The sequence below is a fragment of the Leiobunum rupestre genome, chromosome 9 (genome assembly GCF_980474605.1).
Source record: "Leiobunum rupestre chromosome 9, qqLeiRupe1.1.hap1, whole genome shotgun sequence".
NCBI classification, from domain to species: Eukaryota; Metazoa; Arthropoda; class Arachnida; order Opiliones; family Sclerosomatidae; genus Leiobunum; species Leiobunum rupestre.
In genome coordinates this window covers 13,623,711-13,647,732 of record NC_143392.1, presented here as the reverse complement: position 1 = coordinate 13,647,732, position 24,022 = coordinate 13,623,711, and the positions used below count along the sequence as shown (strand labels likewise).

The 24,022-nt window shown below is 36.7% G+C and overlaps 4 protein-coding genes across 8 annotated transcripts; 2 read left to right on the top strand and 2 right to left on the bottom strand.

Annotated features, from left to right (window-relative positions):
* Positions 1-2,238: 2,238 nt before the first annotated feature.
* On the bottom strand, positions 2,239-3,332 carry Mat1 (CDK-activating kinase assembly factor). Its single transcript, XM_090158385.1, has one exon. It carries the CDS (start codon positions 3,239-3,241, stop codon positions 2,306-2,308), a length of 936 nt encoding a protein of 311 aa, XP_090014511.1. The 5' UTR covers positions 3,242-3,332; the 3' UTR covers positions 2,239-2,305.
* Positions 3,333-3,373: 41 nt separating this feature from the next.
* LOC149926610 (dual specificity protein phosphatase 3-like) lies at positions 3,374-5,030 on the top strand. Of its 5 annotated transcripts, none has more exons than XM_090159566.1 (4): positions 3,374-3,460; positions 3,720-4,029; positions 4,098-4,321; positions 4,376-5,030. In XM_090159566.1, the coding sequence occupies exons 2-4, from the start codon at positions 3,737-3,739 to the stop codon at positions 4,630-4,632; spliced, it is 774 nt and encodes a 257-aa protein (XP_090015692.1). In that variant the 5' UTR covers positions 3,374-3,460; positions 3,720-3,736; the 3' UTR covers positions 4,633-5,030. The 5 variants fall into 5 exon arrangements, with proteins under 5 accessions (XP_090015692.1, XP_090015690.1, XP_090015691.1 ...); XM_090159564.1 differs by having other exon boundaries at positions 3,432-3,566; XM_090159565.1 differs by having other exon boundaries at positions 3,438-3,503.
* On the bottom strand, positions 4,689-8,009 carry LOC149926609 (low-density lipoprotein receptor-related protein 12-like). Its single transcript, XM_090159561.1, has 9 exons — positions 7,654-8,009; positions 7,532-7,585; positions 7,116-7,472; positions 6,854-7,046; positions 6,666-6,780; positions 6,535-6,574; positions 6,383-6,455; positions 6,275-6,324; positions 4,689-6,212 (listed from the first exon to the last, which is right to left on the bottom strand). The coding sequence occupies exons 1-9, from the start codon at positions 7,706-7,708 to the stop codon at positions 5,566-5,568; spliced, it is 1,584 nt and encodes a 527-aa protein (XP_090015687.1). The 5' UTR covers positions 7,709-8,009; the 3' UTR covers positions 4,689-5,565.
* Positions 8,010-8,674: 665 nt separating this feature from the next.
* On the top strand, positions 8,675-22,370 carry LOC149926608 (Krueppel-like factor 13). The gene is made up of 2 exons (XM_090159562.1): positions 8,675-9,456; positions 20,995-22,370. Exons 1-2 carry the CDS (start codon positions 8,886-8,888, stop codon positions 21,360-21,362), a joined length of 939 nt encoding a protein of 312 aa, XP_090015688.1. The 5' UTR covers positions 8,675-8,885; the 3' UTR covers positions 21,363-22,370.
* Positions 22,371-24,022: the final 1,652 nt, after the last annotated feature.

Genomic DNA, 24,022 nt, shown 5'->3' with positions numbered 1-24,022 from the left:
CCGCACAAACTAGACATTAGAATTATTCAAACATTTTTATTATTACTAAAATTCGGTGTGAAATAAAAACGAAAAGAACGCTATTAGTTTCAAAACCAGGTATCTAAAAAATATTATTTAAATTGGAAAAAAAATTATAACGTAATGCTTTTTAAAAATGGAAAATAATCGATAACTTTGTAACTATACATTGGCCGCTATTTGTAATATTTATATTTTTAGTGTAAAGGAAGTTTGAAAAACGGCAAAAAAGAAAATTCGCGTAAATCGAGTTACCTCAATTTGGAACTAAAACAGTTTTAATATTGGCACAGGCTGGCCATTATATTAATTCCAACCCCTCCCTTTTTTTCTGAAAAAAATTATTATTTAAAAACCGTGAATCTTCGCAATTAGCTTGATCATTTGATGATATGGTTATTTTTGTCGATGTCATAAACAATGGACCAAATCGAAGATGGTTATATGCAAAGATATTGTATTATATTTTATATATACATTAAAAATAATCTTATTATTAACTTGTTCATACCGTCAAATGTGAAGTTTAATTTTTGAAATGTTTGCTCTTCGCGATTTACCGTAAACGAACTTTGTCGTCGTTCACTGTGAATAAAATCCCGGTGTAGGTAGTCAGGAGCGGCGTTAGGGGTAGGCAACCCGAGCTATAGCCTACTTTTGTGTTCAAATAGGGGCCCACAAATCGATCTGATGGGGCCACATCAAGTCGATTTTTAAATTCAAATAAAATATGTGATGATAGTTAATACTGTAAAATTTTAAAAACCGCACTAATATCAAATAATAAATAAATTACCTGAATTTGCAAAATTTAATTTTAAGTCCAATATTGAGGAACAGGGGGCCCACAAATGATAAACATTATTAGCCTACACCTAAGAATCTTCTGGCACCGCCCCTGTAGGTAGTTGCTAAAACTGTCTATTAAATTCTGGAGATTTACAAATGAGTTGGATTAGGGGTTAGTAAATGTCCACTTGTTTTTATGGTACCGATCATTAATTTAAGTTGAGAGCGCGCTAATATTTTCCTTTAAAGTAGCGCGAGCCACAATCCCCTAAAAATGAAGAAACGCGTACCGCGTTGCCCATTTCACCTGCCAAGTTTGTCAAGACCAAAAGAATGTATACTAGCGCCTATTGTTATAATTTGTGGCTTTTAATATTTAATAAAGCTCTTTTAACACTAAACGGAATATTTGCAGTCTAGTTTATCGTTGGATAAATTCGGAAGAACCTTTGAATTTTATTCAATCGGAGATATCATTAACTCCCGACGTTTAGAGTACCCTTCATTTTATTAATAAAAAAAGTAAATAATAAACCCATAGCCGAGTAATAGTTTAATGTTTGATTTTTGAAATTTTTGCTCGCCGCGCTGTGAGCGATTTGCGTAAACGAACTTTACCGTCGCTCACCGTGATCAAAATCCGCGCGTAGCTAGCGCTCAAATCTGAGCGAACTATTCCTTCTCTCGGTAATTTTCCCTCAACGCTGCGTCAGCGCTTTCTACTGAGGGTACTAACGCGTCGCTTAAAAGTGAGGGGGCTATTCCGACGATCGGGAGATCTCGCTCAGCGCGCGGTGAGCGCTTAAAAGTGAGGGAACTAACCCGTCGAGGGGGGAATCTCCCTCAGCGCGCCGTCAGCCATCAACGCCAGAGCGAACTATTCGGCGCTCGCCCAGAGGCTTCTCAATTAGAGATAGAGAAAATAAACTCGTTTGCCTTGAGTACTCGCTCACTTGAGCAAGCCGTGTTTAAAACTCTATATGCTCATTTTTCCGAACGCTCGCAACTTTTTGCCCACCTCTGGTGGGTATAGCTATTTCTATGTATAAAAAATGGTTTCATAAAACAATTTTTTTTTCGTCCTAGGAGCGTGCAAAATTTCAAATTCGAGGTCCAAATGTTACTTCATAAGGAAAACGCCTCCAAGATGGAGTATAGCAGTCTGATAACTTAGGTTCATTTACTTTTGGTTACATATTAACTCAAGCTACACAACAATTTTCGATGCAGAACCAAAACCTTCGGCACCGCAGCGCCACCTAGAATCGTTTCAGTCGCCAATGGTAAAATGTCTATATTTTAAAATTTACCGCGGGAATTTACAACAAATTTAGGAAGAGGATAGTTAAAATAGCTTAACCAAGAAGCACTAACAAGAAAGACACTGCTTTGAAATAATTTGTGAAAATCGGTGTAAAAAGGGTATATTTTATTTACAAGTTTATCTTGAAACGTAAATTGAACAAAAAAACCTACTCAAAATCCAATATTGTACTCAATTTTTTGTGTAATATAATCCACATAGAGCATCCTGTATAGCTCTGTAACAAGCAAAATTTTCCACGTAACCTCCAGCTTTTTCTTGATCTCCCGCAGCTCTAACATGAGTAGTGTATTTTTCAGTAACTAATTCTTCAAAGCATGGTGCATCTGGGCCACACAGATCTAATTTAGGCTCTTCATAAGAAAACAATTCATTCTCAACCATCTTGGGAATTGGCAAGAAATTGTCTTTTTGGCCAATCTTTATGCCTGAAGAGAATTTTGTCACAGATGGTTTGACAGTAGGCAATTTGGTCGCATCTCTTCTTCTAATAAACGTCATAGTGTGGCTGGCTAAGATCTGATCCGCTGGCATGTCAGAAAACATAAGATTGTCAATGAGAGATTCTTTAGATTTTTTCTTGAATATTTCTTCCTCTTTCTCTTCTTCAAGCCATTGCTGTTTCCTAGTTTCATCCTCTTCTTGTTCTCTGAGCAACATTTCCTCGAGTTCCTCTTCTTCCCTCGTCAATTTTCCTTTGTTCCTTAATATCGTAGTCTTGTTTTCTTTCTTGTATTGCTCCATTTTTCGTTTGGTACCATCAATATCAATATCATTTACTAAATTATGAACAATCACTTCAATTTCTTCTAAATAGTCATTATATTCGTTTAGTGTGGCGAAGTCATCTTCCTTTTTATTGAAGTCTCTTAAAACTTTTCGACGAATATCAACTTCTTTCTCTACAGTAGCATCTTCGAATATTTGTAGCCTAAAATTTCCCCTTCTCAATGGGGTATTACAAACTGTACAGGCATTGGACCCTTTGACAAACAATAATTCAACGCATGATTCGCACAAAGCATGTCCACAGACATTTACTAAAAGTTTTAATGATGGATTTCTATATTTTGTTGTCTTGCAACGCGGACACGCTATATCTTCCATCTTTAAAAAGTTAATTACCTTGAATATTAGCTAAATAAACTTAAAAATTGGGCTGACAACTTCGGCACCGGTAGCAGATGCACACAACAAACTTGTTTTTATCGTCTGCTATTTTTATCCGAAGGTCAATCACTGGCTTCAAAGCCGAGTCAAAATACTAAGAATTCTACTAGAAATCCGGAATTCTCAGAATAGCTTTAAATTGATTGGTGGAAAAAGGTATTCTGCCCAAGAATTCTACTTATACATTTTGATAAGTAAAGTAATTTTCCTGTTTTTAAGTGGAGAGTTTTGCCCTTTCTAACTGTAATTACTATAAAAATCAGTGAACATAATATATTTTAAGATGTTACTTATACTATAACTTGGTACTAGAGATTTGTTTATATGATTGTCTTATTTTTATAGGAATTTTTGTTTATATGATTGTCTTATTTTTATAGGAATTTTTGTTTATATGATTGTCTTATTTTTATAGGAATTTTAGAGTAAAGAATGTCCAGCAAGCATCATTCCAGATCAAAAGATAAACATAGGTCTCATCACAAAGGACATCATCACCACCACCACCACCACCACAGACATCGTCATGATTATGATGAACATCGACATGATCCTGATTTGGACAAACTAAATCTAGTATTGCGTAAAACCTGTCCAGATATCAAACAAGTTGCTGGCCATTCCTTTCTGGAAGAGATTTTAGGTAAACCAGTTCACCGATGGGATAGGTTGGAAATTGGTTTAGACTGTGATGAGGTGTATCCAAATATTTTTGTTGGAAACAGGTATGTATGTCTTAGTTAATCAACAGCCAATTAGTGTTAACTGTATCACACTCTTTTTTTTTAAATAGAGGTGCTGCTCAGAATAAAACATATTTACAAAGACTAGGCATTACCCATGTTCTAAACACAGCTGCTGGAAAAACCGCTGACCAAGTGAACACTGGAGAGCACTACTACCAAGGAACACCTATAATTTATATGGGCCTGGATATCAATGACACCACAAATGTCCCAATATCACAATTTTTTGAACCAGCTGCAAAATTTATCAAAGATGCACTTGATAAACAAGGTATAAAAGGAAATCTGCTGAGGTAAATATTAAAATGTTAATATTAAATTTCAGGGAAAGTATTTGTGCATTGCTTAATGGGAATGTCAAGATCAGGTGCTATTGTCACTGCGTATTTGATGTTAAAACTGGGGATGAATGCGGAAACAGCACTAACAACTGTTAGGAAATACAGAGATATCAGGCCAAATTATGGCTTTCTCAAACAGTTAGTGCGGCTAGAAAGAAGTATGGGGGAAAAATGTGATAAGAAAAGAAAGTACGAAGATGAAAAAGATATACAATCTAAGAAAAGCAAGGAGGCAAATTGAAAATAAAATTTTTGTAAAAATTTAAAAACAAGTTATTAAAAGTGAGGATGAAATAGTATAAGGGCACAAATATTTTTATTAAAAGGGATTTTAAATATTACATTTGAGACATACGTGGGGTCTGAGGTTGAAGTATTTTAGTGGGCTATATCAACAATAGTCTTAAGAAACAAGTGGTTTTTTCTAGCTAGCATTGGTTAACAGTAATTGGGGAATCAATGGTCTCTCATTTAATACTTTTCTTTGGAAGCCCCTTTATATCAAAATTGAATCACTGTTAAAAGTACTATATACATAAATGCCATTACACAGAGAGAGCTATAATAATTGTAATAAACTTAAACAAAATTCAAATAATTCAGCTTATTCTACAGTGAAAATGTGGTCAAAAATCTATATTTATTGTCTTATTAGTTATTACTTTCAATACGTCAGTATCACTGATAGCTTTTGTTTTAAAACTAAAAAAAATTAAACTTTTCCAAAATGTTGAAGTGTGAATAAATTCTTAAGTTTTAACAGTAACTATTGGATATTTAAAAATATACATTTCCGAAAAATCAAAAACGGTTACGACATTTGTATTTCATTTTTGCACAGGGACACGAACGGAAAAAATGTACCTATTCTAAAAACAGTATTAAACTATTAATCTATTTTTGAGTTATCTACAGGTTAAAAGTTTTGTTCCGCAATAAATAGATGTACTGATAGTAATCACTACGTAAAAACTGCCTAAATAACTCTCAAACACGCCATGCATAGGTTGTCTGTCAATCTCATCTCTCAATTAGCAAAAAATAGGATTTATATATATATTTATATATTAGTGCATATCATTATAGTACTATAATAAACTCTTATTTCAATGACTATTTCCGATAATATTTCTTAAGCCTTATTGAAAATCTAAGGCACTCTTTGTAATTAGTGTCAATTAGGTAGTAACGGTACATGATCGCACGTGGACTGAGGATCTGACAGTGAAGATTCAGAATCTGTTTTGCTCATACCACTTTCTTCTATATTTTGCGAGGTTGACTGCTCATTGCTACTTAATGGTGGCAATGTACTTGTAACTTCTTTCACAACGGGAGAAGAGAAAGACTCTGGCGTGCTTAAGGAACTACCAGAATTTCTGGAGAAATCTTCCCCGCTACTGTTGCTATTATGTCTATCAAGATCAAGAATCGCTCCGTGATTGATATTTACGCTGGTATTAAAAGTTTCAGACAACTCTTCCACAATCGGAGGTGGTCTGTTTACACCCAAACTAGACCGCTGCCTATGGCTTCGGCTTCTCCTACTGTGCCTGTGTGAATTCCGTCTGGGACCTGGGTTACTAATAATATCGGGGTAATAAGCTCTAGGGTCTCCAACTGCTACGGCGTACGAGGGAGGAGGTTCTCTGTATAGGAATTCACGTTCTAAACGGGATAAAGGCGTCTCTCTAGCACTGGGAGTGGTTCCCACATTTCGAAGTGCGTAAAGTTTACAAGAACAACTTATAGCCACCACAAGCAAAAGGCCACATATCAACGAACCCATAACTGCGGCTGTTATAACACTATTTTTTAAACCTAAAGAAAAATCCATAAATAAACTGTTGAGAAAAATTAAATTATACGACAAACTGATTTACAATTATTTCGTTCATCAGATCCATCTCCACAATCATTCGTTCTATCACAGCTATTAATATTATGTAAATTATTATTACAAATTAATCTTTTTTGAAGTACTAGTTTACCTCCAAATTTCACGAATACATCGCTCATTTGCGCATAAAAAACCTCCTCTTTCAGATCTACATAGCTCACTATCTGTTTATTAGAAATAAATCCAACATTAACAACTTAATATTAGCTTTCCCACCCAACAAGATTTAAAATATTTACGTACTACAATATTTTTCGTCACTATCATCTTGGCACTGTGGTACCTTAATAAATAAAAATTGAAATTAGCATATTTAGGATTATCCTTTGACAGAAAAAAAAAGTATTTTCAAAATACTATTTTGCCAAACTTACCCCATCACATCTTTCACGAAGACTATAGCAACCAATTCCCGAATTGCACATGATCTTATTTTCGCAAGCAGAGTCGCAACTCAATTCATCAATACCATTTGGACAATCCAAAACTCTACAATACGTAATTAAGTATAAAAATATTGATTAAAAAGGAGGAGACTAGAATGCTTCAATTTGCATTTTACCTATTGCAAAGTTGAATATATGGGTTAAAACAATAGTTTGATGTTAGACTGCAGGAGGTATGATTGACAGGACATCGGCCGCAGTTAAGTTCATCAGAAAAATCTGCGCAGTACAATTGGCCATTGCATTTTTCATGCATCGGATAACATCCAATGCCATTGTTACATTTGATCTGTGACCCAGAACATGCACCTACATATGAAATGCCTTTTTACACAAAGCTCAAGAAACATCAAATTAAGTAAGCAATAATAATCTTACCAACAAAATATGTTAACTGAAACCCTCTTCCCCCTTTAGTCTCTAAACTTGTGTGAAATTTCACCCAAACTTCCGTACCCTCAAATATCAAAGGTTCGGGAAGAGTTCTATTTTGACCACAAAACTGTCTTTGCTCATTATCTTCACCAAGTTTAACCCAGTTAAGATAACAACAAGGGGGTTCATCGCAAGAATAATCTTCTTCAATATCCAAATCAATAAAATTAACAGTAACAATTTCCTCTGGCTTCTTCTTTATAATCCAATTGCATGATGTGTGATTATGATAAGCATAAGGATAGCCAGGGCTTTTTATAGTACCACTAGGACCTTTTATAGGTACCCTTTCGCAATTAGCTGTAAAAATTTAACTTAACATTAATACAATAATTTTTTTTTAAATGGATTTATAATACCATGTTCATATCCATCATTAAGATCTACACATGATATGAGACAGGATATCCAAACTAAAAATTGATTTAAATTTGATTTCAGTTTTTTAGAAATAAAAGATTGTAGTTTATTCCAGGCTTACGTAATATCGTCTTGGAATGGAACCATAGCAGTATTATTTGGTTTAAATATTGCATGTTTGGTTTGTCAAACGAGCTTGTTCAAATATAGCCAAGGCATAGTGACAAGAATAAGGCCAAGTTGAAGTTATACATCTGTTACCAGATTGATAATATTTCACTAAATGATATAATTAAACGAAAACTTTGCAACGTTTAATTCTAAAAACACTTCCGTCAATTAGCGTAACATGTAACATAACTGGGCCTTTCTTATGAAAAAAATTTAAAGGAAATTATTCGATTTCTTCCCCTACACTTTTCTAGGAAATTGGTTTGTTGTTTTGTGGTGAAACCCACTTCCACTTTTTCCCCTTCTAATGGGTTCTTGCTGACATCCAGTCGCTTAAATATAATAATAATTATCAGCCCATAATATCCTCCAAAAATTAACTTTAAGTTTAAAGACAGCTTAATAATTATTTTATAAGAAATTTTTTGTACGATTGTAGTATGGTACCATTACAGTTACGTAATTAACCACAAGATGGCTATACCTTCGCCATTTTCGAAAAAAAGAGCGCTAGTCTTTTTATCTAGTAAATCAATGAAATATTTTGGTAGAAGAGGTACCAAGAGCAGAATGTTTATAATTAATTTTTTTTAACTAGGAAACCCATTTAGAAAGTTTTCACAAGCTCAGAAGCTAACGTAGAGAAGAAAATATAAATAGAGATAATAATTATCTTATCAAAAACAAGATGTTACACACACTTTTGGAAAGTCAAAAAGCGACCAAAAATTACTTTGAGAAGTTTGGAAACCTTTCGGAAAACTAAAAAGTTAACACTTTCAGGGGGTAAAACCTGGGGAAAAGGGTAACTCGAGGTAGAGTTAAAGACCTTTTTTGCGCAAAAAAGCCACACCCATTTTAATTCACAAAGGGCAAGCGATCTTGCAGGAGCTTCGGAGCGGATCAGCAACAATTACATTCCCCTTTCATAGCCCCCCTCCTCTTTTCACAGCGGAGAGCGAGAGAGAGAGAGCGATCTTGCGGCTCTCCTCTCTCGGATAGAAGCAGATTTTCCTTTGAATCGGTCATTCAGTCGAAAACGCGTTTCGATCCGAGTAGCACGCGGCGCTATTTCGTCCCGTTCAATCGGAGACAGAGTGGAAAAAGGGTTTTTGTTTGTTACGCGAACCGCGTCGGTAAAGAGGATAAACCGGAGTTAAATTTCTATCGAGCTCAACGGGAATGGATCGGCGTGACACAGACAGGGACATGAATTTGGCCGCCGAGTGTTTGGTAGCGATGTCCAGCGGTCAGTTATTCGACAAGAATCGCTTTCTTTTACCGCGCGATTGCGATGTCCAGCCGCCGAGAGGATCGGACCAGGCGGATCAGCCACCACCCGTCTCGGACTCTTTGTTCATGATAGCCAGAATTCTGACCGATTTGACCAGGATTAAGCAGGAACCCGTCCCCGACATCGGCGGAGACCAGATGTTACCTTTAAACCTTATGGGCTGCGGCAGTTTGGTGAGCGGACAACAGAACTCTCGTCTTTGCGCGCCGAACAAAGGGGCAACGCCCACCCCGCCGCCGCTAAACGCCTCCTCGCTTCATCCGCAGACGACGGACAATCATAGAGTCAAAGAAGTACTACAATCGTCCAGCGTCGGGGTCAAAGGTGGCAGCGCGAATGGAAAGAAGAACCCTCAGACCAACTCCCAACTTAAGAAAGTCCACCAATGCCCCTACCCGGGTTGCGACAAAGTTTACGGCAAAAGTTCTCATCTCAAAGCGCATGTCAGGACGCACACTGGTAAATTTACATATCAAATCTTCTTATATAACGTATCCTCGCGATACGAACTAAAACGTTAGAAAATAAGAATAAGGATTTCGTTTCACTATTTACACGGCCTCTATAAAAGAAGGCGTGGTCGATCAATATCTAAGCGCCGTAGAACAGCGCTTCTTTATAAACGTCACCAACTTACGGATTTACGTATTACCGCGCGACTACGTGCTCTATAGAATCCCAAAGGTGATAAATATACCAAATTATCTCGAATTTCAAAAACGGCGTATTAATCCTTGACGAGGCGAGCTATTTTTACAGGGGTGGGGTGCTTCTTGAAACAAAAAAAATAAAGGTAGCCTAAAGCCTGGAAAAACCGCCCCAGAAAACGGCACGTGTAAAAACCCGTTTCATTGTTACCGATGCGTATATATTTAGCCGAGGCCTAGCTTCCAGCGCAGCCAAAGAGAATGGATTCTTTTTGAGCGCCACGCGCTCGCTGTCGGGAGCGGGGGGTCCTTATATCCCGAGGGAGGAACAGAATGATGAGGATGAAGAGGAGTCTGGGCTAAAAGGAAAAGCCCCGAAATTTCTACCGGTTACTAAGGGCTCGAATCGCGTTTTTTTTTAAAAAAAAAAGTAAATAAAAACGAAAAAGGAAAAACCGTTTCGTTTACCGTTCTAAAGTTTAACGATCGAGAATGCGGATTCGTCGATCTTTTAAGCGCCAATTAAAATAATATATGATAAAAAAATACGCGTTTGTTTTAAGGAATGGTTCTGAGAAGTAATTGGGGCGGTTCCCCTTGATATTTAACGCGGAAGAAACGGGCCTAATACTCTTGTTACAATTTAAAAATGAAATTTTCGTTAAACTAGATAGCCGGCCAATAACGTTAATATATTAAAATTTGCGGGGCCCGTTATCTATGGACTAAAAAGTGGGTTCATTATCTGGCTAAACCGTAGCCAGCAGAAATTATAATCTTCTTCGTGTGATTATTTCGCCCCTCCACCCATAATCTAATCGGTTACCAAACAAATAAATGTAGTTAGCGCAATTCGTGTGGTGGCATTTTTTTTATCAAGGCGAAAAGCTTCCTAGATATGCGTCAACCGCGCGAATGTTAACTATATATTTCACGTTAAATATTAGGTTGTAACAGAAGTATATAAACAATATAACCATAAGTAACATAATAACAATAAGTATGACACTTCCTATTGGTGGATCTTAAAATTCATTTTGCGCGTGAAAATACACCGCCATGTTTGGGTATAAAAGGAGGTAAATAAGCCTGCTATACCTCACAATGTAAAGGTACGGTCACGAGCAAAAACGTAATTTTGAAATCGGGCAATTGCTTTAATGCTAATTTTATAACCGAACCTTTTTTCGGCACTGATACTCTCTTAATGGCCTAGGTTTTCTTCTGCCTGTCGCCCTTTAAATTAGGCTAACATGTTCAGCGGTTGGCCTACCACCAGGGTATTTGTGCTCCACTAAGTTAATTAAAACGGGACAGGCAGAAAAAAACCTAGGCCTTTAAAGCTCAGAAGCTGTGACTTGGACTCGCTACCTTTCCGTTTTGGATGACTACTTTTTGATAAAAAAATTAAGCCTAATATCGGAGAGCCCGTTCTGGATTCGCGATGACCTTTGGCTTTGTTTTAAAGCCCGCGTGCGAATCACGCGTGATAAAAAACATGAGCTCGTGGCGCCGAGAAAAACGTTTTTAATTTTTATCGTTTTAGCCTAATATTCCGCCTATCTATCGGAAACCAGATATTTCGGCTTAGCGGAAGTCTCGCGTATTTTAGACACTAGAGGGCTCTGTGCTGAGAAAACATCTTGATTACGCAATAACTATGAAAATCAGTTTGGTTGTAAATCTCGTTAATTGTCATACTTATAGTTATTATGTTACTTATGATATAACGTATCTCTTACCAGATAAGTATGAACCTACGCAGGTTTGCTGTTTATTTTTCGAAAAAATAGTTCGAGGCGTAAACTGTCGTATATTGATTTTTCTAATACTACGTCATCGGTAAGATATGGTTCTTCAATAGGCAAATTAATATCCCTACGCGGTGCAATAGACGCTAGCATAAACTCTATTTATGTCTTATTCAACTTGTTAAAAAGTTCCACGCGCGTATTGATATTTTATCGTAAGCGGGCTAGAGCGATTTCGCGCGTGCTCCTTGAAATAAAAAAAATGCGCGAGCCTTTTACGCTAAAATATTAAAGAGCGCGTGGAACATTTTAACAAGTTGAACAAGACATGAATAATTTATGCTAGCGCCTATTTTAACATTTTTAAATAATAATAATAATTGACACGGTAAATTTTGAGCCGTGTTGCGATGTACACATCCGCGTTTTGGCGGGAAATTCACGTCGAGCCTGTGAAGGTACAAGTTTTATTTTAATGGATACTTATCTCGTAAGATATATATTATCTACTTCTGGTGCTACTTAAAATTTTAAAATATATGTAACGAAAGCAACTGCTATCTTTTCTATTAATATATCCAACTACATTTTTCAACTCGGACCTATTTTTAAAAGAGTCAAGTATTTGGGTCAATGCGAAACGTTGCTCAAGATATAGAGCTTGGGCACTAAGCACCCCCCCCCCCTCTCGGTAGTTTAAGGGGGGGGGGGGGGGAGGCTCGCCAAAAGCGACCTTCAAAACAAAATAAGCGTAGTTATCGCGTCGCTTGCTGTTATAATAAACGAGTTTTGGTTCACGTGGCAATTTACCACCAACACTGATCAGTGAGCGAATCTGGCTTCAATGACAGATTATGATACCTTTAAAATGTACGCGAACAATATGCGGAATTTCCCAATATTAAAGTCAAAGGCGTAGCGACAACGCCTGTAGCGTTTTTCGGCTAAGCTATCCACCTGGCGTTGTGTTTTACACGTGTTTAAGGTCAAACTTTACGAGGTCATAAATTTGCGGAATTAAATAGCTAGTTTCAATAGACCGAAACACACGGCGAAAGAGAAGATCCTTTCACTGTTGTAAAGACATTAGAGGTTGTTTTTTAAATAAGCAAAGTCTTACTAGATGGCGCCAACAGTCTGAAACGAAGAAAGTTTAATTTATAAAACCGCGATAAATATTTTTTTTACGACTTTTTTGTGTCTATTTATGACTACGTTTTCCCGAGTTCAACTTAGTTTTTTTAATTAAATATTTTTAATTACAGTTTGTAAAAAAATTTCCAATATTTATTCCCTTAATAAATAAATTTAAATAGACACTTCTATAAAAACATCTTCGAGGAAATCGCCAAGAAGTAATATTCCCAAGAGCCAGGACCTGCAAGTTACTGTTTATATAGTGCTGGTTGAAATAATGGAAACTTTTTACCTGTAAGCGGAAAGTCGTGGTTTTGCCAGTGGCGTAGCCAGAAATTCGTCAAGGGGTGGTCGAACTTCGCAGTGTTACCTAAATGTCACATTTTTAGAATAAAGTCCATGTCAGTGGCATAAAGTGGCAAATATGGCCAAAAGTGGCAAATATGGCCAAAAGTGGCAAATATGGAAAAAAGTGACAAATAGTAACTAATAATCAATAAATGCATTTAAATTATGTAAATAATATCTTTCAGAGATGTAGCATCACTTACATGTGAGATAATGTTTCAGTTTTTCACAAAAGAACCATTAAAAACACCTTAAAGATATATAGCAGACGAATTCAAACTCAGGAAAAATCGTTGAAAAATAGCCAAAAGAAATTACTAGATTGGGCTATAATTGAGTATCTAGCCCAAAACCTGACAACTAATACAGTATATTTGTCTAAAATAGCACAAATATATTTGTCCTTTCGTATGTTTTTTTTATTTTTATTAAAATTTATTATTTCCCACTTTTTGGCATATTAGCCAGTAAAAGTATTATTCGCCATGTCGGTATTTACCACTTTTTGCCCACATTATTTGACACCTGACATTTACCACTTCGGAACACTGGGTCGAAGTATGTGAATGTTAAGAGGGGGTCGATAAGGGGGTATAAATTTAGTACAGTCAAAGGTAGGCCCAAGGGGGGTCTAGCCCCGGAAACCCCCCTTGTCTACGCCACTGGCAGGGACCCCAGAGGTCGTATAATTAATATAAAATCCTATATTTTCAAAAATGTCCTATAACATCCTACAATTTTGATATTTTGCCTATTTCAAATCCAGCCACTCAGAAAAATTGCTAGATTTAGCTATATTATAAATTCCTATACCAAGTCACTCTAGTCTATACTTTTGTTATGGTTAACATGATTAGCTACTAGTATATTTTTGTCATAAAATGGTTAAATAGTTTCTATTTTTTAAAGTGAAAATAATTTTTTTTATTTCTCTAAATATAGATTTTGTTTTTAAATGCATAAAGTTAGTAAATGAAATATCATATATAGTCCTATAAAATCCTATAATTTTGTATAAAATAGTCCTATAAAGTCCTATATTTTTAGAAATATAATCCTATTTTTCCTGTAAGAAAATTTAAGATTTGAGTGGGTGCCCTTCACTGATTTTTGCTAAGCTTTAATATGTTAAAAAACGCAAGCTGGTTAAAAGAAAACACTTGTTGAAAAGTTTCCATTATTTCAACCAGCACCATATAAACAGTAACTCGCAGGTCCTGGCTCTCGGAAATATTACTTCTTGGCATTTCCTTGAAGGTGTTTTTATTGAAACGTCCATTAGCTCAATCTAGCGATAGTACACCAATACGCATATAAGAAGAGAGAAGACCCTTTTACAGGGGTACCGCCATTGTGTGTACATTTTTAATAATCTACTTGTTACTATAGATAGCGCCATCAGTTTACAATCCAAAATAACAAAAATGATCAAACCCGCGAAAGTCTTATTTAAAAGTTGAAATTTTGTATAACTATATTTTCTAAAATATTTTATATAAACATTCAGCTTGCAATAACACTTAATAAATATAATAATTTTTTTTTCAAATTTTGCGCCAAAATATCCACTCTGGTGTCATCTAGTGTAGATTACGAAATTAAAATTTTATACTCGATGGCGGTTTCTAAAGGTTTGTTTCCCTGTATGTAATATGCGAATTGGTTTGTTAGAAACGTTAAAATCGAACTTTTAAAGGGCCACACCGCCGTTTGATATATTCGGTCGAATTTAGCACGTGGTAGCAGATACGACCAATCCTATTCTGGCAACAATTCAAACGCCGGTGTGGCCTCTTCAGTGCTTCCCTTCAAATATTTGTTTCCCTGTAAGACGTTTGAAAATCGCCCCCCCCCCAATCAAAAATAATACGTAAAAAATCCGAGGGAATATTCCCAGAAATCTCCCTTTGAAGTTAACCTAACCAGATTACCATCATAATTCAACAAGTTAAAAAGAGAACCATCTGTATTGACGTAAAAAAAACATGGACCCAACCCCGATAACAATTTCTCAAGAGTATTTTTGGGGGACGTTCTTCCCATCGTTGCGAGCGGTAACAGGTGGGATCGAGCCTAACTTCCGGCCAACTAGATGTCGCTTCCGGCGCGGGAAAGAGAATCCCCCACAAAAGAAAGAGAGGAACCCCGGACAAAGAACGCTTTTCTGTCTGGCCTTTGCTAACATAAGGTGGTCGACTGCCACTCCGCGAAAAGTGCCGATTTTGTTGGGATTTAAAAAGCTACACGGGCTGGCGACCTGTTAAAAAGTTGCGCCACTATATCTCCGATCGTGAGATCCGATATTCATAAAGCGGAAATACTAAAGGAAGTAGGCTTTTAAATTTTAAAAAGCTAACCCGTATAAGATTAAAAGGGTGGCCACTGCTCAGGGAGTTTGAAAATAGGGATAAATACTCGGGGAAATTTAAATTTTTCTTTATCATTTTAAGCTAAGATCTGTAAATGTTACAGTAAATTTTTTCTTGGTTGGAACATAAACAGGGTTCGTACACGACCTGGAAAAGTCAGGGAATTTGAAAGTCGTTATATAAGTCAGGGAATTTGAAAGTCGTTATATAAGTCAGGGAATTTGAAAGTCGTTATATAAGTCAGGGAATTTGAAAGTCGTTATATAAGTCAGGGAATTTGAAAGTCGTTATATAAGTCAGGGAATTTGAAAGTCGTTATATAAGTCAGGGAATTTGAAAGTCGTTATATAAGTCAGGGAATTTGAAAGTCGTTATATAAGTCAGGGAATTTGAAAGTCGTTATATAAGTCAGGGAATTTGAAAATGGTTATAAAAGTCGGGAAATTTGAAAATGGTTATAAAAGTCAGGGAATTTGAAAATGGTTATAAAAGTCGGGGAATTTGAAAGTGGTTGTAAAAGTCATGGAATTTGAAAATGCTTATAAAGGTCATGGAATTTGAAAATGCTTATAAAAGTCAGGGAATTTGAAAGTGGTTGTAAAAGTCAGGCAATTTGAAAATGGTTATAAAAATCAGGGAATTTGTAAAATGGTTATAAAATCAGGGTATTTGAAAACGGCCCAAACAGTCAGAGAAAAGTCAGGTAATTTGAAAATGGCCCGAAAAGTCGGGAAATTTGAAAATGACCGCAAAAAGTCAGCAAAACAAATTTTGGAAATATTTTGCAAGATTTTACCTCGAACCATTCATTTATAGAGTAGTATCGCTTGCCAATATTACTCGTATTCTACAAAAATGGTCAGAGAAAATTTGGAAAAGTCAGGAAAATTTTGTACGAACCCACATTTTTACTGAAATATAAGGTGATAAAAGTTAAATCAATAATGTATTTATTTTTACTTATTTAGAATGACTATGTTGAGATGATTTATAGCGTTGTTCCAAAACCCACCACGCTCTAAGAGTAAGCTCCTCCCCCTACCACGCTGCTGCTGACGTTTTTCCTTTCCACCCTGTCGTGCCGGGCCAAATTTCGACCATGATGCCCGTGGACCGACTCAACAGAGTAATTTTCGCAAAGTGTAAATAAATACGTTATTGGTTAAATATACGGTTAACAAGTGGGCCCAGCCGTAATGTAAGTTCCACATCGTATGTGTTCAGCTACTTGCCGAGGCATGTCCAAAACACTAGACTCAAAGGGGAACCCAGTATCGTGTAAATACGCTTATTTATGATCGTACATTAAACAGTTTTATTTAGTATCATACTTATGATTGTACGTTAATTAACATCACTCACAGCTTCATTTAGTGTCGTACTTTTGGATATTGTTCTTTCAAGTTAGGTGGTATTGCGTAGGCTGCAGGTAAACATACTACAATTATAGAAGTTTCTTTTTAACAAAAGTATTACTTGGTTAAAGGGGAACCGTCAAGCTTTAACCAGTTAGATAGCCCTATAGCCCATTAAAAACTAAAATTTATGGCGAAAACCGCATAAGAAAATATTAAGTGGTTAATGTTTAATAAAATAAAGAAATTTCGGGAAATCGAAAAGCGCGCGTCCGCCGCGACACCTGGTGAGAAGTCGGTGAGACATAAAAACAACTTAAAAGCGCGCGCTGCTGAAGACGCAAAAAATATGTTATAAGAGACCTAAGCCAAAATTGCGCGATTTTAATAGTTAGGATAGTTCCCGAATCGCTCATACGGGGTTAGGGGCGCTGGCGGCAGCCCCTAAGATGGCGGCGAAAATTCAAACCCAAACACCTGGCGTTATTTTTCGTTTCAACTTTTTGGGCCAAAAGCTATTTTTTCAAGACCAAAAAGGTACGTGTTAGTATATTGAACGTTTTGTTAATCTTTTGATACGGAAATAAGGCCATATTTGGAAAAGCTTGGCCGTTCCCCTTTAAAAAGAAACTACTATAATTGTAATAATTCCTGCGCAATTAATATATATTTATCTCATTGAGTCAGATAAAAAAAAGCTACTCTGAAATTTTTTCTTACTAGAAGTTTCAAATTGCCAAGCGTCAGGCTATTATAGAGTCGCAGAATATTTTGAAAATTAATTTCCAAAAACATTATACGACTCAAAAATCGGTTAAATATTATCGACAAGGACGATAGCTATCGTATGTTTGGCAACACTGCCTTCAATAGCTAATTTTGCGCCAGCGCATTGAAAAACCAAAGGAGATGAGAGGGGAACCCAGAGGTAGTTCCAAACGATAATATATTAGAGTACTTTGGCCGTGAGCAAGCAGAGTTGCCTCGGGATCGAATCCTGGTGCTGCCAATAGTTGGGTTTGTTAAACTAATATCAAGAAGTACATCACCCCACACAAAGAAAATGCAACCCGTCAAAAGTTGTGATTTTCTTGTGTACATTTTTCATTGGTTAGACGCTTTAGCGCTTGCTGCCGTCGGAAGGGGAAAATTCGGAAATTGTCTTCCCCCGCCCGTAAAACGCTCAGCGTAAAGGCTCGTCCAATGAAATTTGTACACAACACTGAGTTAGTGTGTTTAAAGGCTAGCTGCGTTCTCCTTGTGTTGGTTGCTTCTATTTGGAAGCCAGTAGTCGAGGGTAAGAATAAAGAGTTTTTTATGAAATCTTGCAAAGGGTGTCGCATTTATGACAACTAACTACTACTACTTCTACATTTTGAACCTAGCAAAAGCTTCACTCGAAATAAATTTCGATGTGGAACTAAAAATTACCTGCCTTAAAAATGGTTAGGAAATTTAAAAAAAAATGTTTCGCAAAAACTGGGATTTTCAATTTGAAAATATTGTGGCAACCATTCTTAAAATATATTTTATTGTCATTTATCCGTATATCAACGTTTCATAGTAAGTGATCGAAGGGTGGGGATTAAAATAATACTTCCTTCAATTTGTTCAATCCCGTCGCGCAGATGTACTAGCGTACGACCTTCGCTAATTTTACCCTTGGATTTTTTGGAGGCGAAATAAAATTAAAAAAAAACCAAGGTAAAAAAGATTCAATCGCATCCCCAGCGTTGCATCACTTTACGAATCTGAAATTTTTCGCGGCTCTCTCCCCCATTTATTTCGTAAAGGAAGAAAGAAAAAAAATTATTTCGCGGGAAACTGCGCGCGCCAGCTGACCTCCCCGAATCCCCATCTTTCTCATAATGCGTCCGTGACGTCATAAACTTGGCCGAGACCCGCATCGAAAAAGAGGGAAGGAGCGCGCGAGCAGCTGCCGAGTACCGCGCCTCCTGGCGGGATCCGAACGACGAGCGGGGACGATAACCCCTCGTATCCCCCTTTACCGAAACGCACGAAATGTGCCGCGCGCGGAGTTTTGGCCCGAACGTATCCGTTTCTACCCAGCAACTAAGCGACTATCTCGAAAAATAAACCCTCTTTCAAACGAATGAAATTCCCATAAAGCCGGGTTCAAATTTACGTTGTAAGGTTTCCCATTGTAGGGAAAACCTCCCAAATGTGCATTTAATTAAAATTTATTCGCCTGTCCTCTACCAACTTTTTTACATTCATTTCACCTACAAAATATACCTCGAAATCGGCCGTACATTGTTTAGGGGTTGGACAAAAGTATGCGCTATGTAAGGTTGTTATAAACACTAGAGCAAATTAAATTAACGCGACGGCCACTATCCGTAATCGGTGTACTAAAGTGATTACGTAATCGATTACAGATTGAGCACTACCAAAGGCGGTAATCGGTGTACAGATTTTAAGGAAATGGCTAGCCACTCGTCGTCAACTTAAAAATCTCCGTTAAGCCTAATAATTTTTTTGCGTCGCGATGGTTTTGCCCTAGTGAAAACCAGCCTTAATAAAGCATTATTCAAGTTAAAGGTAGGAAAATGAAGCAAAACCGCTGAAATGCACGGATTTTGTTTAGCAGTAGAGCGCGGACAGCCGTCTGCAACGCGGGGAGACGTGGGCGTGGCGGCACTTCTGTTTCGCGCGTCACAGGCGAGTTGCCCGCGGAAAGAAGGTCGCCGCGCGAAAACGTGCTCCCGATTTCCTTCTCGCCAGCCTTTGTCAACGCAGTCAAGAGTTGAGGAAGAAGCAGACGAATCAACCCATTATTTTGACGTTCGGCGCGGGCATAGGAAGTCCCGCTTATAATTGTTTCGGTAGAGAGAGAAATAGGGGTGAGTGGGAGTTACCGGGTGAAACGGGGATGAAAATGTACCGGTATTAAAATTTAAAGTAAAGGAGGAGGAGGGGGTAGCGATATCGGAATAAAGATTTTCTTCGCGATACATTTTTCGCAGTTCACCCTGCCGTAGAAGCGTAATATAAATCGGGCGTGGCCATTTCGAGAACCCGGTAAAAGGACATTTCAACGCTTGACCGGTTAAATAACAGACTTTTTTCCCTAACTTTAAAAAAATATTTTTTTCGACAAAAAGAACCGAGGTTTGTTTCTTAACGGTTTTTGCTATTAGCAAAAAAAAGCTGTTTAACAGCCTTTTTTGATAAAAGTATTATATAAAGTTTATTAGAAGCGGGCTTATGCTATCCCTTCTGGGGTCTTTTTACGTTACCACCGAGGTTACAACTACTTGTTTCCTCCACCTTCTTATATTAAATTACGTTAAAGAATTGTTCTACGCTTTCATGAGTCGTGATAATACACTATTTACATTGACTTCAGAGCCACCTTACAGATAAAACTATAAGCTCTTCTTCCTGGTGGGTTTTCCTTCCGCAAACTAGTTATTGTTTTATCGGCATCTAACAATATTGACCAATAGATGTCTCTGTTGGCAATCGAGTTTGGATAATTAAAGATGGTGGATGTGATTTGACTAAACGAAGCAACGGTTTAACAATTTTTATTTCCTAAACCTCTCGCTAAAAAATAATTTTTCAAACAAATATGTAATATTCGTTACCTAACCTAAATTAATCAAAACATTGCGAAAACCTAGTCATTTAACTAACGATTTGCGAATTTCATAGACACCGGAAAAAATAATATGTAATATTTTTAATATTTCCTCCAAGTGGCGGATTTTGGAAGCTGATGAATAGAATTGGGGAAGCAGACGATATTTTAAGAGGGTTGGTTTCTATGCACTTATTATTGTCAAAACAGTTCTACAAAGATTGGTAAATTTTTGGTGTTTAAAAAGTAAATTAGAACAAAAAATGCACGTAAACTCTGTTAAAATATCGTCTGCTTCACCAATTATATTCATCACAGGGTTGCCACACGCCAGTTAAAAGTCAGGGAATTTAAAAATGGGCCTAAAAAGTCCGGGAATTTTAAGAATTTATGAAAAGTCAGGGAATTCAATTTTATCTTGATACTTTTTAAAGGTAATTTTACTCTAGATCTATGACAAATTCTATGATTACAACTTTTTTCCTTGAAAGTTTGGCTATTTTTTTCAACATTGCAATAACATTTTTACTGAAATATAATTACATTTAAATTAATTAACTCCTGAAAAAAGTAAAATGTAAAAATTTTGGCAATAAAAAGTCAGGGAAAATCTCTTAAATGTGGTCAGGGAATTTTAATCGGAAAATTTTGTGGCAACCCTGCATCAGCTTCCAAAATCCGCCACTTGTTGTTACGTTTAATCTCTTTGTTAAATAGATAATTATTTAGCTAGGCGTCTGTTCGATCGAGGATATTTGATTAACCGTTTTATCTTTTGCAAAACAGGGGAACGTCCATTTCCGTGCACGTGGCAGAACTGCGGGAAACGGTTCGCGCGATCCGACGAACTGGCCCGTCACCTGAGGACGCACACCGGAGAGAAGAAGTTCGCCTGTCCACTCTGCGACAAACGTTTCATGAGGTCAGACCATTTGACGAAACACGCTCGGAGACACCCGGACTTCGACCAGCGCGCTCTGACGCGTTGCAAACAACAGCAGCACCACATCTCGGCGGCGGCGGGTCAGGGAAACAACAAAAAGAAACCAGAAAAACAAGGAGGCGCGGCCGCCATGATAAAGGCCAACTCCGTCGCCGACAGTTCGGCCACCCCTTCAGAATCGTCCGACCAATGGCCGTTACCGTCGCCTTGAATTATAACGACTAATTCGAAAATCACGCGTAGTTAATTATAATTCATAATAATAACAAATAACGCCTAGCATTTTAAGGCTCATGAAAAATCATAGTTAAAAAATATATATTTCAAGCGTTATAAATCGCTTCTTTAAGATGTTACTTAGTATATATTTAAATACGACGGATTTTTTTAATGAGTTCGTTCCACGAACGATATATCATTCATCTATTCATTGATCTAATGAATCGCGCTTAATTATAACAATTTTTATACTATAAAATCACCCAGAGACGGGCTTCAACTACTACACAGACGCGACTTCCTGTTTCGCCTAATTAAAAAAATAGGCATATTTATCATGCAATTCACGCCAAACTGTGTACCGCAGCGTAGCTACAAATCAATGGTTTTGACGAAAAACAGACAGACGAAAGTATATTAAGGAAAATCACAATGTATCTTCAAATAAACTGTGCCTTTTACCAAAAATTCTGTTGAACATCATGAATTTCGCTGAGTAGAAAATCAAGTTTTGGCAATAAATTTGTTTTTATTACACAGTACTGTTGTGACAAAAGCCTTTCCTCGCCTCCCCCCTAAGGTCAAGATTATATATAGCGGAGTATAATTTCAGTCCAAAGCGCCGGGACTTTACCCCTTTCCCGCCTTTGATTGAACTGCCAGGTAGATTGCGGCTCAAAACTTTAGTTAAAAGAATGCTCAAGAATACAGTTAGTTATATAAAGAGTGATAATGTCGAGTTTTTAAAGAGTAAAAACACGTAAGACAACCGCGAAAAGTGGCTTAAATTTAAATTATAATTATATGTTCCCTATGAATACCAATCTATGTTTTGCACTTTTTTAAATTATTATTTTTCACGAACATTAATTGATGATTAATTCGTACGAATATTAAGTCCATTATTTTACTACTGTTTAACCAAACTGTGTAATTTTGTATTCGTTTTATTGTGAAGTGTATGAAAGTACTTAATTTGAAAGAGAACATTTTAATACTAACGTTTTGTTCATTTAGTTTTGTAAATATTGACTATTTCAATGCCCACAATAAAAGTATTTGAAATAATTATCAGTGTTATTTTTTGGCAAACGGACCACATCTCACTCGAATGATTCGAATCATAAGAACATTTGTACTGCGACAGCTAATGGGATAACCATTGGCCCCCTTACTACCCTATGGAAAATTTTGGATCGGACACTCCTAACAGAGAGTGTAAAGTCGCTTCGCTACAGAGAGGCGCCTCTTCCTATCCCCGTAATGTTAAAATTTCGTGGTACGTTTTTTCCCCATGAGAGCGTTGAAGAAGCAGACGACGGTGTTTGCAATTCCCGGACACACGATGGCACTGTAAAATTGCTTATCAAAGAAAAATAAATTTTGCTCTCAATAGGTTAAAGTTGAATTCAGCTCAGTCAGCTGTGATGTTGAATTATTTTAACTATTTAAGTAAAACAGTTGATTTCGTAAGAAATATAAAAGTAAGTTTATTATCAACTGTACTTTTTTAATATATCAAAAGAAATTCGTGGAATCTAAAGTGGAATATTTTATGGGCTGGCCAAGTCTTAATTAAATATACCAAAACCATGGTAGAACATGTGTTTTGAATAGCAGCGGTGAATTAAATATTCTGAAATATAATTAAGAACATTTTCTTTTAGAAGGTTTGGACTTTCAATGGCTTTGCAAATTTCTAAATCTTCGTCAGTGAATTGTCCTTTACCTTGCAAAACCCAATGGTTATCATATTTGGACAATTCTTCATGGTCCAGGAGCTGGTACTTTAAACAAGTCTGTTTAAAATAAAGTCATCCAAATTGTCAATTCAATATGAATCTGATGGTTTTAAGAGGCTATTGACTGATGCAGCTCTGTACGCTGCCTGGTATTGTTGAGGATTTGGATGATCTCAATTGTCTCCTTATTGGCGAATGGAACCAAAGTAGTTTTCTAAAAATCTTTGACTAATTCTTCCAGTTACTAAGAACTTAAAACCAAAATTATCCTGTATATCATTCCATAGGAGTAGCAAAGACTGAATTGATAGTTTCCACCCTTCAATACAAGGTAAGGTTTTATACCTAGAGTTCTGAAGCTACCATGTATTAAACCTTTCCAATTTTTCTTTCAGCATTGGTATGTGGATGGATTGATCAGTCATTGCTCTCTTACAGTGTGTTTCATTGTTTAATGTCCTGCTATTGCAGAAATCAAAAAGGCCATTCATGTGTAAGAGGAACTCTGCTGTGTATGTGCTTTCAATTGTTAACTCTCCTAATCCCAGTGAACAGGCCATTTGAATTAGAAACACTTTGACTGCAAATTTGGGGAGCTAAACTGACTTTCATGTTAGAAAATGCTGGTAACTTGATATGTTTACGTTTCAGCTTATGTGTGCTTTGAAACTTACCAATTTCTTGGTCTATTTTGAAAAAATGGTTCTAGGACTGCCCAAGAAACTAGATTGCCTTCCACTATTATCTGATACCGTTTGAAATTGTTCCTCACACTTTTCAAGAGATGTGGAGGATCAATTTCAATGAATGGCTTTTCCACTGATATCCCCATACTTTTGAACAAATTTTGATTGCCTGTTCCTTGGTCACAGACTACAGCTTTGACAATAAGGCCAATACGTTTTAGGTG